Genomic DNA, 15556 nt, shown 5'->3' with positions numbered 1-15556 from the left:
ACTTGATTGAGTTCCAGGCTTTCAGTTTGGGTCTGTTGCAGGCATTTGGGGAGTGAACCATCAGATTTGAATTCTCTATGTCTCTCTTTCAAGCTTCTTGAATAAATAAAAATCAATCTAAAAATTTTTAAAGGACAACTTTGACACCATGAATGGAGATTATGATTAGGAACATTCCCTTTGGTTTGACGACCATGTAGACTAACTTCTTGGAACAGACATGACTTTTGTTTCAGGATGCTCTGGAGCCTGAAACCCCACAGCAGTGCAGACATGTTCTGTAGGTGCTTTGAGGACTGCTTGATATAATGTAGATAGTTTTACTGTTCTGAACTCCATCTGGTTAGATGCCAGTCCCTAAAGGTTTGCAGTGGGATCCCTCCTTAGTGCACTTCACTCCCCAGAACTGTGTCTGCCATCGTCCTCAGAAGGACTCTTTATCTTGTGGTTATTTCAAGACTGTAAAGATAGTGATTTTGATCTACTTTTATAACCTTTAAATGTACATGCTTCTACCAATGTGCCAGGATTTTCCAAATTCCTGTTCAAGGTACTTCCTCAGGGTAGGCACTGTATGTGCACAGCATAAGCTGCCCCTATGTTACTGGCATCTCAGATGAGTGCCATCTGGGAGTCCCAGCTGCTCCACTTCTGATCCAGCTCCCTGCTAATGTGCCTGGGAAGGCAGCAGAAGATGGCCCAAGTGCTTGGGCCCCTGCCGCCCACATGGGAAGACCCGGATGGAGTTCCTGAGTCTTGCTTTGACTTGGCCCAGCCCCTGACTGTTGTCGCTATTTGAGGAGTGAACCAATAGATGGAAGCTCTCTTTCTCTCTTTATCACTCTCCCTCTCTCTGGCATTCTGTCTTTCAAATAAATAAATCAATCTTTTTTTTTTTTTTATAAAAGGTACTTCCTAAATGCTAACAGATTATTAGCGTCATAGCAAACTTTGCTAACTAGGATGTACAGTTTGGCTGAGGCACTGCTAATTTCCACATGTTCTGGAACATTCTTCCTTTCCCTTCACTTAGAGAACAAATGTTAAATAAATAACCATTCACCTTGGAATTGGAGAAAACAAGCTTTATTATAACGATTTGAGAATTTGTGCATGGTAAAGATATACACATGAATCTTGTTTCTCCTACGTTTCAAGACAGAATTAATTTAAAGTTTTTATTGTAGACTAAAGCATCCAAAATACTGTGGTACATATGTCGCTACAAACACCCACTTTGATGCACAGCGTTCATTCTTTTCTTTAAATAGGCAGTCAGCAATTTGATTCATAAAAGAACAAATAATGAGAATACATCAGTGTCAATGTCAGAGAGCGCATGACTTAGTGTTCTAGACACAAAACGTACCAAACAGGTCTACGAAGAGGGAATGTACAAAACCCAAGAAAAAAAGAAGCCGAAAGAAAAGCCTTCCTACTCATACACAGGATTGGAAGGTGACAGAACTGAGAATGAGAGAAGGAATTCCAGTACAAGAACACACTCTGTTGATGACAGAACATTCCGATGTCATAAAGCAAAAGCACTGAGTTTAAGGCTGTGTTCCTTTCAAAAGTCAATGGAAGTGCTGTACATTCATTGGAACAACATGGCCAATGTGTTAGTCTACTCTAGAACAGGAAATAGCTTTCATACATTCTCCACAAACACACAACCACTGCCTCACCATTCATCTTTAGAAAGGTTTTAAGATTAGCATCATGATTTGTAGCCTATTGTCATTAAAACAAAGCAAGATACTTATTTATACTAAACAAATCTTTAATGGGCACTTAGTTTCCTTTATGGCAACACTAGGTTCCTAGTTATCAAAAATATTAAAATAACTGTAAAGTTTAAAACCCTGCAACATTTACAGAAAGCAACAGTATTACGATTTTCAGTTTTCTGTAAAACTAGATAATGTTTGCATTAAATAGCTTCAATTTTATACTACTGGGAACTTGTCTTGTTTTAAAATTATTTAACTAAAAACACGCCTCCCTTCTCAGAGGTTGTTAAGTAGACAGGATACTACTGAATCCCAGTTAGAAAAAGATTCTTCCCACTGAAGTTATTGAAGACTACCCCATATTTCTTTGCCATTTTCTCCAATTAACTCGGTGCTATCACCAAAGCACTTGTTAACCCTTCGGGGTTAGGAATTCATCAGTACTTGCCACTACACTACTATTCCAGTTAACTCCATGTTTGTACATACCCTGTATATTTCGTAGTGGAAGCAAGCATGTTCTAGTTGCGTGGCTCTGGAGGATGTGTTTGCCTCGAATCTAGTTAGAGTAAACTAAAATAAGGAAAGGTGAGGGCTCGCTTAGTTCTGGAGACTCAAGTTTGGTCAAAATACTAGTTAGTACTTAAAAAAAAAATGGCAAACAGTCACAGAAGCTTTGAGTTCATGTGTTTCTGGATGGCCAGGTGACTAACTTCCTGCGTCCAGCAGGGAGGGGCTGTCCCAGGACGGACTGCGTCATCACTGACCTTGCAACCCTAACTGGCAATGGTTTGCCGTAAGTGCCCAGGGGAAATCTGAACCTTTCAGAGCTACTTATCATGAACGTATGACAGATTCTATACACCTGACAATGCGAAATCAAACAAATATGGTAGTCTAGAAAAAAAATGCCACTTATTTTAATATCCTTCTCACTTTACCAGAAACCATCTTCCATAGAATGTGACAGAATTTCATTTAAACCTTGTCTATTTGTATCTCATAAGCAGCACTGTCCCCCAAAATATGCTTACCAAGAAATATAGTAAATGCACATGTATATCCAAGTGCGACATGTTCTCTGTATGTTAACACATATGAGTACATATTTTGGGGGACCAAAGTCAGAGTTTCCTGGAGTGCCCACAGGACATGTTTCAGCTCTGGACAATGGAACAGGTCCAAACCAAAGGCTGTCCTGTTTCATTCCAGACTGTGTCAGTATGGACATGAAAAACAATGAGCATTGTGTCCAGTCTAGCCTGGACAGACATGACATGGCGGCTGGTTCATTTATAAGTCAGTTTCTAAGTTCACAGATACAAATGTGCAAAAATCCTCTTAGAGTAAGCTAATTTTAAGGTCACTGGCCTGTGACAGAATTAAAATAGGAAGCCATTTTTTACTTGTGAAAATAGACTAAAATTAATTTGAATAACTTAGAAAGTTTTCTTTTTAGAGTATAACCAGGAACTATCAACAGTCTAGCCTATCTTCCAGGCAAAGTGTTAGTCAATGGAAAAATACTTTACCTCCCAGAATGTAAGCTGCACAAGGGTAGGGATTTCTGTCTGTTTCATTACAGTATTCCCAGTGCCTGGAACCTAGCAGGCACTCAGAAAATATGAGTGGTTAAATAGAAAGGCTTATTTCACTGATGTTAGGAAACAGTATCTTGGTTTAACATTTTAAAAAATGTTACTGGATTTGACAGGCTTATCTCAAACAGGCTCAAACATATTAAAAACTCTACCTAGCTAGAAAAACAAACCACTGACCCTAAATGAAAATCTTCCCAAGAAAACGTTTTCCCCTCAATGGTTGGTTTTAAATGTAATAGACAACTGGAAGTAGCTAGATTCCCTTCTAAATTGTAAAAGTCCTATAGAGAGAATGAAGTCTAAATTAATAAGCAAGAGACATCACATTCAAATAATCATACATATGGGAAATGTTTTCTTATAGTACAGTTCTAAGGTGCTTCCAGTGAAAAAGTTCCTAAAGTCATTATCAAAAATGCCAAACACAACATCTTTTTGGTAGAACTGAGTTAAACAAATTAAACAGTGGAAACAGACTGCATCTTATTTTACAGTATCAATGACAGATTAACAATTGATTAACAATTTCCCAAAATGCACTTATACTTAATTTTAAATTCAATGTAACTCAAGTTCCACTTTTCTTTTGACCTGCCTTCCTGCCTTTTTTTTTTTTCTTTTTTGCTTAGAAAGCACAGAAGGCTATTTTCTGACTCAAAGTCAGCCACCACCATCACTCCTAGAAAATGGCAAGAATGAAATCTGCTTGAGGGTTGGCTCTAGGACGGTTTTCAACTGCACAGTGAAGGAATGTGAAGAATGGCTGGACGATGCCTCTGTCTTTCAGAGTGCTGCCTATCTCAATACACCAAAGACTCAGCTATAATATATATGTGTATATATTGTACATTCTATCTTACCCTAATCGCATATACATAGTCCCTTAACACCTCTACTAGTCATTAAACAATGATAAATAACCATAACATGCCCTTACCTGTAATGCTCTCAAGATAACACAACTTTGGTAACACTTGCTTTCTAAGGGGGGAATCATTAATCCATCAATCACATGCCTTTGGTTGACACCATCAGTCCTCCAAAGGGCTACTTATGGCTCTCTGTCCTAGGATCCTGGTGTCCTATCACATGTGCTGATGTTTTGCAAGAGGTAAAGCTTTCGCTTTCGTGAAGTGGGAGAGGAAAGACACATGTGCAAACATGGCACACAAAATGTGACTTTTTCATGATTGCACTCCAGTGCAGCCATCTGGAGATGACAAGGCTGTCTGTTCACCAAAAGGTAGAATCACTTTTGGAATATGCTTCTCAAAGCACGAGGAATTTCAGGCTTCCCTGGAAATGTACTTGGTTTTCTGTGAGCAGGAATGAGAAGGTGGAAAGAACACACACAAAGGATCTTTGATCTAACCCAGAAAGATAGGGAAATTTGCATTGATTCTTAAGTGCTAAACTCAAGAGGCCAGCTGATCAAGCTAGGATGATTTTGCAAGACTGTCTTATTTTTTTTCTAAAATAATTTATGTGGAGCTGTTGATAACCAAAAAATGCCACAAGAGTAATACCTCCTGTAAAAGTGAGGTTAGAACATTCCCCAGGTCCTGTGACCTAGGCTCAATAAAGAATATAACGACAACAGGTTTTGTCATTGTTTTGTTTCTGGAAGCTCTGTGCAAAAGCTACCATTCACAGGATTAATAAATACCTTTATGTAGTCTAGTTTTTGTGTTTTTTTTTAATGCTTGCATGATTTGCAAAATCAGTTTAACTACATAAATCCCTGTCCTATAAGCCATAGTTCACAGGTGTAAAACTTTGCAGTTTTTACAGATTCAGTAGAAGAGATTTTTTTTCTTTTTCAAACCCTAAAGGTGAATTACGGAAATTGGATAAGCAGTTTTTAAGGAAACTGTTACATTCAGAAATAACCTTGGAAAGTTCGCCATCGATTCTCTCTGACATGAAGTCCAGTCATGATCTGGTCCCCCGTGGAGAAATCCATTCCAGTTTGTAGTGCAAGACCTTGGGAAGGGGGTGTCCAGCTGCCCATGGTTACTGTAAGTATCGATAGACCTTGAAACAGTGATTTCCAGAGTCTGCAACCACAACATGGCCATCTGAGGTCAGGGCCAGGCCTTGGGGGCCATAGAGGGGGTCAGCAGATGTGTTAATGTAAGACAAAAATGATCCGCTTCCATCAAAAACCTGCAAAAAATACAGTCGTGTTATAGAGAAGGTTATAGTAATGTGCTGAGACATCGGTTAGAAAATGCTTGATGCCTTTTTTTTTTTTTAAACAAAAAAGCATGTACATCCTAAGGTTGCTTAGGCCACTGTGGTATATACAATTTTTCTTCAAAAAATTCATGGAAAATGCGTATTACTAAAAAACCATGCATGGATTTCAAAATTTGTGCACCCAACAAACTTCTCTCTTCATTCCATTCTTCCATGAATTTCTCCTTTTCTGGGTGCCAGATCTCACTCCTGCGCTACAGTGGTTGCTCAGGGATCTGACGTTCATGGTCCTGGGTGGTGTCTGTAAAACGAATGGCCCTCATTGTTCACGCTACACCTTCTTTTCCCCTTCAAGCCTCGTATCTCCCTTCCATCCCCAATCACAAGGAAGAAGAGTCAGCAACCAGATCACAAAGAATGGTCCTGAGTGCATGCAATGAGAAAATAAGAGATTGTTTTTTCCTTTTCAGAAAGGAGTTGTAAGAAGTCAATGGCGCAGTATGTACATTTCATACACCAAGGTCGTCTGCTGCTCTGGAAGCTTCTGTGATGAGGAAATAAAAGGAGCAAGTTCAGGACCTTACATGTCCCCTTCCCATGACCCAGTCTGGTCTTCTGACCATTTGGTGTGGCCTGCATGGTGTTTTAAAAGGCAGTGTAACTAGGTGGGTGTTATAGGGGTCACAATCCAAACAGTAGAGCATCTGTGATCCCAGATAGTACTGCTTTGTGAACTTAGTTCCCTGTCTGGCTTCTATAGCATATCAAAGTCTTCATGAATGCCTCCTTCAGGGCAGACAGCCACTGGAATAATTGAGATCAATAAACTGGAGAAATAAAAGCATTTTGTGTTACACTGATAACATCAACTCTTCTTCTGAGAGGCAGATAACTATGTTAGATTTGAAATGTTGATCACTGCTATCCTCATGGAGACATCTAAAAGCCACCAGACTTAGCTATGCTATGAACTCTGGTGCATGACACAGGGCCATGTCAGCAAGGGTGAACAGAGCTGTCTATAAATGCATGCTTACAGCCGTGCAGGTGTGTGCACTGAGAAACCAAAGCAAAGAACGGTCTAGAACTCTCCTTGAACCCCCCTGACAGTCTGGCAAAGACCATGTAGACCCCATGTTAGAATTCTGCTTAAAGTTTTTTTGCCACAGGATATAACCAGTCTTATTATTTTTTAAACAAAATGCCAATGTCATTCATGATTCCTAAATGATCAAAACATAAATTCATTATTATTATTTTGTTAGCTTTCAATTTTGAAATAATTGTACATTCATAGGAAGTTGCAAAGATAGTAGAGAGAGGTCTTGCATCCCCTTCATCCAGTTCGTCCAATGTTTATATTTTCTATGATTCCAGAATCTCATAAAACCCAATAAACTGACTTTGTGGTGTCTATGTATAGCTGTCATTTTACCACATGTAGATTTGTGTAACCAACACCACCATCAGTGTACAGAACTATTCCATCACCACAAAGATCTCCCTTATGCTACCCGTTTATAGTCCTATCTCCTCCTCATATCCCCATCACATCTCTAACCCTTGCAACTACTAATCTGTTTTTCTTCTCTGTAATTTTATCATTTCAAGAATGTTACATAAATGGAATCATACACTACTTGATCTTCTGAAAGTGCCTTTTCTCACCTGGCATACTGCACTTGACATGCATCCAAGTTCTTGAGTATATCATTAGTCTATTGCTTTTTAGTGCTGTGGTTATTTTAATTGCTCCAACTTCCATTTGTTGAAAAGGCTATCATCCCTCCCTTGAATTGCTTTCTGTGCTTTTGTCAAAAGTCATTTGGCTGTACATGTGTGGGAGCTATTTTTATATGTTCTATTCTCTTCCATTAATGCATGTGTCTGTCTCCCCACCAACATCACAGTCTTACTGCAGCCATATGGTAAATCATGAAACTTGACAGAGGGACTTCTCTCACTTTATTCTTTTTCCAAATTGTTTTAGCTATTCTAATTCCTTGGCCTAGCTACATAAGTGTTAAAGCAATCTTTTCTATATCTACCAAAACATCCTGCTGGGATTTTGTATTAATCCTATATATCAGTTTGGGGCCTACTGATATCTTTGTTGAGTCTTGCAATCCATAACATGGTTTATCTCTCCACTTATTTAAATATATTATTTGATTTCTTGAAGCAGTATTTTATGGTTTTCAGTACACAAATTCTGGACTTGCTTTGTTATACCAAAGTATTTTGTTTTGTTCAGCAATTGTGAAATGGTGTATTTTTAACTCCAGGTCTAGTTTCATTCTTCCGCATGTTGACATCCAATTTTCCCAGCATGAGTAACAGGAAAGATTCCTTTTTCCAATAGATGTTCTTTGCACCTTCGTCAAAGATCAGCTGGGGAAAGATGCATGAGTTTACTTCTAGAGTCTCTATGCTGTTCTGCTGATCTATAGATCTGTTTTTATGTGAAATCCATGCCATTTTAATTACTGTAGTTTTTTTTTTTTAAATGTACCTTAATGTTAGATGGTATATAGCCTCCTGCTTTGTTCTTTTTATTCAAGATTCTTTTTGGCCATTCAGAGCCTTTTGTGTTTCCATACAAAGTTTAGTAGTGTTTTTTTCCTAGTTTTGTGAAAAATATCACTGATTGATAATTTCACTGATCCTGGAAACTGTTTTGGGTAATATGGCATTTTAGTGACATAGATTCTTCTAATCATGAACGTGGGATGTCTTTCCAGTTCTTAGTGTACTCTCCAATTTCTTCTATCAATGATTTATACTTTTTATTGTAGAAATTTTTCACCTGCTTGGTTAAATTTATTCCTAGGTGGTTTTTTTTTTTTTGGGGTAGCTATTAGAAATGGGATTGCTTTTTTGATAGCTTTTTCAGATAATTCTTTATTGGTGTATAACAATTGCTGCTTATTTTTGCACATTGATTTTGTACTCTGCAACTCTGCTGAACTTCCTTATTCTAACAGCTTTCCAGTGAAGTCTTTGGCACTTTCTATATATCAGACCACATTATCTGGAAACAGAGACCATTTTTTACTTCTTCCTTTCTAATTTGGATACTCTTTATGTCTTTCTTTTGCTTAATAGTCTAGCCTAGGACTTCTAGTACTAACTTCAATAAAAAAAGATGAAAGTGGACATCATTTTCTTGTTCCAGATCTTAGAGAGAAAGATTTTGGCTTTTCCCATTCAGTCTGATATTAGCTGTTGGCTTGTTATATATGACCTTTACGATATTGAGGTATGTTCCTTTTATACTTCAGAGTTTTTATCATAAAAGGATATTGGATTTTATCAAACGGTTTTTCTGCACCTTTTGATATGATCATATGATTTCTGTCTTTCATTCTGTTGATGTAGCATATCACAGTTTTTTTGATTTGTGCATGTTGAACCATCCTGCATCCCTTAAATGGAACCCCCTTGATCATGGTGAATAATTTTAAAATGTGTTTTGGAATCCGTTTGCTAGTATTTTGTTTAGGATTTTTGCTTCTGTGATCATCAAGGATATTGCTTGTAGCTTTTTTGTTATTGTTGTGACTCTGGTTTTGGTATATGTGCTTTTTAAATCAGCACATTATGTAACAAGTAGTAATGGGTCTAATGATAACTATGATTTTGAAGTTGTGATAATATAATTCATAATTCACGATGTCTACAACATGTAATCTGACATGAAAATTTTGGTAATTTTCCTTGGTGACAGAGTCAAGGGTATTATTAAAATTACTATGATTGTTGCCTTTAACCATGATGAAGGGAAATAACAAATAAAAGAAGTTAGTAAAAATAATATAGTAATTTTTTGTTCAATGGATCTCTTGAATCACATCCAAAAGCCCTTTGGATGCAGAGTGTGGGGTGCATGTTAAAAACCCCTTCATTTTGGTAATCTGCTGCTTAGGACCCTGCTTAGTTTGGTCCTTCTGGTGAGATTATCTATGGTCTTAGGATCCAACCAATGCAGAATGAAAAGCATTGCAGGTTGGAGGACAGCCAATTCATCACTTTTAATATACAGCAACCACTCTATACATACACCCGGGGATGCTCGCCTACCTGGATCCTGCTGTTTCCCCAGTCTGCCACAATGATGTTCCCGTTTGAATCCACTGCCACGCCTGTTGGGGCATTAAACTGCCCATTTCCTTCTCCATTTGAGCCAAATTTCAACATGAATTCTCCTTCCTGATTGAACACCTGTATCAAAGATTTAAAAATAAATTTATTTTCAATTAAAAATAGTTGGCCCAACACTACAGATTTTAAAAATATCTACCTGAGCAGGTTATTTATTACAAAACCTTTGACTTAAGACATAGAAAAAAAAATCTGCAAACTAGATCCACATCAGTTGTCGTTTCCCAATTTACTATGTCAGTCTGATTTGTCAATTGTTAAATTGCTTTTTTGTTTACATCTGATTATTAATTATATGAAAAATACTTGTAAATTATAAAATGCTATACAAATATAAGGTGGTATGAGTGAGGAGAGCTACAATTTTCAAAAGTCTTATTCTTTCTGCCTTTAAGTAAAGTTAACTTTTAAACGGGCATGGTATGTCTAACAGGTGGGGTGATCATCCAGTTTGAATCAGAAAGTAGGAATTTCGTGTGAAGGTAGGTGCTCAGAATTTATTGCTGTCTTACTACTATACCCATTTAACAAGAAAGGGTAGGCTGGACTTCATGCTTAGAAAAGGGAAAATTCACAGCGTGTGTGTAAGTGAGTGACACAGCAGTGGAAGAAGAATAAGAAAAGGGGCTTTTTTTGTGTACCCCCAGAAAATGTTAGTTAAAGCAGAGTTTTTGTGAGTCTAAGGATTTGCAGAACAGAACTACCGAGAGAAGAAAGGCTGTGAGAAGTGAAGGGCTAGACTGATCTCAAGCAAATTCTCTTACGTAACTGATGTGGTCAAGCAATGGATTTCTGTGGTTAATTAAATATTCTTCTTAATTGAGTTACCATACATGTATCAAATACAGAATACTGATCTTGAGAGAATTGTTACCGTGTTTAATGATAACACAGTAAGCACTAGTTTATACTTATTCAGATATTTACTCGCTTTGAAAGGTCTCTAGGATGTATATTAAGCTTCCATTATCATACTGCCTAGATGCTTAGAAATATTCATCAGCAAAGCAAAAGTGTCGTGTGCAAGGCACCTTTACAGATGTGGAACTGGGCGAGAGTTCACCACAACCGAGCACAGATCGAATCTGAAGGTGCCTGGAGAATCCTGCTAGTGCTTTTTTCAAAACACATATCTTAAAAATGCATTTATGTGAGGGGCAGAGAGAGGGACAGACAGAAAGATCTGCTGGTTTTACTCCCCAGATGCCCACAAAGGCTTGGGGTGGGGGGTGGGGCCAAAGCTGGGAGCTGAGAACTCTATCCAGGTTTCCCTTGTGGGTGAACTGTCACCACAGCTTCCCAGGGTCTGCATTAGTCGGAAGCTGGAGTCAGGAGCCAGAGCCGGGGACTGAACCCAGGCACTCTGATGGGGTCACAGACATCTTAACCAGCATGTGAATCACAATGCCAAAGGCCCTCCCTCACTGATTCTTCAGGGTGGACAGATAAGAACAACCAGCTCTTACTAAGATATTATGCTTCAGACTCTTTTTCCCTGACTCTTTCAGTCCCTGTTTACAGACAGCATTGGGTTTCACAGACCAACAGGAGTGTGCTTATGTAGGGGAGGACACAAGTTATTAATCTCTGCTCTTTCCATTATTAATTCCCACGGCTCATCTTTGTGTGTGTGTGTGTTAACGTCTTCATCAGCATGCTTTCCTTGGCATAATCCAAACAGTCTCAGGTCATCTGCTTCATTTTGGAATGATGGACAATGTCCTATCTTGTCCCTTTTGCTCTGCCATGAAAAGAGACCACAGGTGGTTGTCCCCCTTCACCCAGGGTCTCACTTCCTGTTGTTTCAGCTACCCATGACAGCAGCATGAAGATTTGACATGGAAAATTCTAGAAATACATGCTTATTGTAGCACATGAGTATAGTTGTTCCTTTTGTTCTTAGTTGTTGCCATTAGTCTGTTGCTGGGTTTAATTTACAAATTAAACTCTACCATAGGGATGTGTGTATAGGGAAAAACATGGAATGCATAGGTTCAGGTGCTATCTGTGATTCTGGCATCTACTGGGGTTCTTGGAACACTTTCTCCACAGACACTGCACTGCAGACAGCTAAAAAAGTAATGACAACAGACTAATTGTTAGCCTGACCTACACTGTTTTGACATTTACCAAAAGAGCCCTGAATCCAGAACTGCTAGCTGCTGTTCTATCAGAGACAAAAGTACAAGTTTCTCATAGAAGTTACATGGCAATAGCTGTCATGGAGAAGAGGGAAAACAAAACAAGGCTATGACTTTATTAAATAAGAGGAAAATAGCATTGAAATAAATGCCTAAAATAATCTACCTCTCCTGGACTGAAAACTTAAACAGGTCTTAGAATCTCATGAATTATAAATTTGTCATATGTCTCCTTTTCTCCTCTAAAAATGTCATTTAAGCACTTACAAATTACATCAATATGTAATCTATATGAATTAATATGAAAACATACGCAAGAGCATGAGCTGAAATTGCTTTTGTAGCTTTGCTCTTTGTAAGTATTTATAGGAAGCTTTCTTCTAAATCTCTGGATGATAATCCCTTCCCAGCTTCAAACTCCTGCTCATGTCGAATGCCACCTCCAGCTGGAAGGGTGCCTGACGGCCTTAATCATGAGAAGCTCTTCTGGGAATGTATAGAACTTTGTGTGTCCCTGTTCTTCTGAAACCCTGTATTGCCATTTGCCTTGCATTCGGGTTACTTCTGAGTGTTTTCTTTCCTTCTGCAGAGTCAGCCAGGGTTGGTCAACAGGAGCCGTCCCACATACAGCGCCAGCTGGCGCCCCTACAGGAAGAGCTGGGGGCCACAGCGGTGCGCAGTGAAACAGGGCAATTCCCTGAACCACCGCTGTCTGCCGGTGGGGGTGGGCACAGCCTACGCCATGCGTTTGCTCAGCTTTGCACAGTTAGGGTCTATGGATGGAAACACACAAGCCTCATTCCTGAGGCCTCTTCGGGTGTTCAAAGTCCCATTGCTGCGATGGGGGCTTGGCCTAGCAGTGAGGATGTGCGTATCCATACCACAGAGCCTGGGTTTGAGTCTCGGCTCCTCTCTCATCCCGGCTTCCTGCTAATGCACACCCTGGGAGGCACAGCTGATGGGTCAAGTGCTTGGGTCCCTGACACCCACAGAGGAGACTGGACTGAGTTCCTGGCTCCCAGCTTCAGCCCTGCTCAGCCTGGCTGTTGAGGGCATTTGAGGAGTGACCAGCAGATGGCACTCTCTCCCTCCCTGCCTCTCTCAAACTACTACCACTACTCAAAAACCCAATCCTACCTCTTATCTATCATTCCATACCTTTGGGTGTGCCATGGTTGTCTCTAAGTACAAACTTTCACCAATGGCCTATCACCCTAGGCTCTATTTTTCCATTAAATGGCTCGCTTTTTGAAATTTAAATGAAGTTACTTATAAAGAAGGCTTTATATCACTTCTATAAATGCAAGCCAGTATTACTTGATGTAAGCAGATGGGAACCCTAAAAATTAACACAGAGCCCTGAAAATAAAAATGTCTACTAGTGCAGTGCCCATGGCCACCTGGCACACCTGTGGTAGAACACACATCACACCCTAAGGAGACAGTTCTAGAATATTACTGAACCTTTCCTCATCACTTCAGTAAATGGGGAATTCCTTTTCAATCACTTTATAATAATATCCTGATTTTAAAAATGTTGAATCTTGCCCCTCCTGTACCTAGTAAGGAAGATGTACTATATTATCAGTATGTTATTTTCTAAATAACACCAAATGTGTGAAAGCAAATTTTCTTAATGTAATCTCCAAGTCACCCTAATTTACACGTTTTAAACTAAGAAACGACTACCACCATATTTTGTTTAAATCCCTGACTCTCCCAAGTCGGTGTGTCTAGGTTAAAACTTGCTCCTGTCAGCAGCAACAAAGTCCACCCTTCCAGGTTAACCCCCTTGATCCTATATGTGTATGTTAGCATTATATTCTTTTCTCCCTGCTTGATTTCTCCATGAAAGCAGTTAACAATTTACAACCATTGAGGTGCCTGAAATACCTTGACGGAATGATTATGGAAATCTGTAACAATAATCTCATTATTGCTATTTACAGCTGCAAAATGGGGACCTGCAATAAAGATAGAAAAAAAAAAAAAGGTGAGAACTCCATCAGCATCGCAGTTACTGTAACAAGAAACAAACACGCTTCACATATTACTTAGTTACTTATGCGAACAAAGGATCAGAGAACCAGTCCTTGAAAGGAAAGCCAGCCAGGCCACTGGCCCCAGATTACTGGTGATTCTATACCTGCGGCTCTCCACTGACTCCTGGCAGACCAAGCTAAAGGCCCCAGCAGCCCTGATGAAGTGAGAAGAGCAGGAAGCATCAGAGTTTGTTCTCCACACCATCATCTGGAGGTCACACCTGCCAGCATCCTTCAATATGTGTTAGTTTGGGGCCATCATCTCCCACTAGGAGGACCCCGCAACTCTTAGCATCAGGAAAGAAACTCCAACGTGGGAGAAAGGAAGGAAGGAAGGAAGGGAAAGAAAGAGAGAGAGAGAAAGAGAAGGAAAGAGAGAGAGAAGACAGAGGGAAAGAGAAAGAGAGAGAGAGAAAGAAGAGGAAGGGAGAGAAAGAAGAGGAGGGGAGGGGAGGGAGTGGAGGGGAGGGGAGGGAAAATTGAGCGAAAATGCACACTTCTAATTTTGGGTGACATTCAGAAGCTGGTGGGACTGGAGACAAAGCACAGAGAAAGATGATGCCAATGAGTTCTCAACGCCCAAGGCAGCCCTTCCAAAGGAAACTGCTGTCAAAGCCTGTTCCTGCAGCCATGGAAGTCTAAGGGAACGCCTCACTGCAAGGTGCGGCACCGGAAAGACCGCCCTTCCTGCGCCCAGCACATATTCCCGACCCCTGTTCTCTTAGGAAACCTTAGAAGGGTAACAAAACTTCTCATTGGGGGGGGGGGGGGGGAGGCGGGGGTCTTTAAATAAAACCACAGCTTAGTGGAAACAGGAGCTACTCCATTGTTTCTCAAAACACTTTTGTCTTCAAAATTTTCATTTTTAAAATTCGCTTTGTGCTGAACGTGAATATCGGAAGATTAGATTTCCAGGCTGGCAGCTCGGCTTACAGCTGGTGGAGGGGCTGAGGAGCAGCTGACCATGCTTTCGCTCCAAGTTCGTCCCCAGTATCTTTCCCATAGCCAGCAAACACACTGGGGACGCGGCATCTTCAACATGCTCCAACACCATGCAAATGTGAGCAGAAGAAGCGTAGAAAAGGGGGTTTACATATTACCATCGAGTGTACCTGCAAACTGCCTGTCCCCATTTCCTCGGCTACCAAACCTGGTGACTATTTTTCCGTTTGGCTGGAAGATAAACACGCAGCACGCCTTGTTGTCCACCACAATGATGTGCCCGTTGCGGTCCACAGAAACTCCTTTGGGCCCCATCAGCTTTCCTGATCCAATTTTTGTCTGTTAGGAACAAGAGCAGAAATGAAGTACAGATGCCACAGTTGAAGACACAAAGACATTTTAGTCAACACTTGAACACAGGTGCTCAGCTACTCACGTATCACAGGGATCTTCTGTCTTGGAAAAGTGGTTTTAACACACCCATTATCTGCTATTGACAGTTACAGGAAATTCTTGGCATCACCATCAAAAAATATTCTAGAACCTCCTCAAACTGGGGTCACAGTGCCCTTCTAAAGAGGCAGCACTAGGGGCCGGCGCTGTGGCATAGCGGGTAGAGCCGCTGCCTGCAGTGCCGGCATCCCATATGGGCACCGGTTCTAGTCCCAGCTGCTCCACTTCCAATCCAGCTCTCTACTATGGCCTGGGAGAGCAGTAGAAGATGATCCATGTCCTTA

At 40.2% G+C, this 15556-nt stretch overlaps 1 protein-coding gene across 3 annotated transcripts in view; it reads right to left on the bottom strand.

Moving 5' to 3' along the window:
• Positions 1–1090: 1090 nt before the first annotated feature.
• The window catches only part of TRIM2 (tripartite motif containing 2), a 112091-nt gene continuing 97625 nt past the window's right edge, over positions 1091–15556 (bottom strand). For all 3 annotated transcript variants that reach the window (XM_062199461.1, XM_062199460.1, XM_062199459.1), the window contains exons 9-12: positions 14990–15158; positions 13729–13799; positions 9614–9754; positions 1091–5500 (exon numbers count right to left, since the gene is read on the bottom strand). In XM_062199461.1, coding sequence (XP_062055445.1) covers positions 5348–5500; positions 9614–9754; positions 13729–13799; positions 14990–15158 — 534 coding nt within the window. In that variant the 3' untranslated portion in view covers positions 1091–5347. The remainder of the gene's footprint in view (positions 5501–9613; positions 9755–13728; positions 13800–14989; positions 15159–15556) is intronic.

Source organism: Lepus europaeus, chromosome 8, assembly GCF_033115175.1.
Source record: "Lepus europaeus isolate LE1 chromosome 8, mLepTim1.pri, whole genome shotgun sequence".
In the NCBI taxonomy this organism is placed as follows: Eukaryota; Metazoa; Chordata; class Mammalia; order Lagomorpha; family Leporidae; genus Lepus; species Lepus europaeus.
This window is presented reverse-complemented; position numbering and strand designations above follow the sequence as displayed.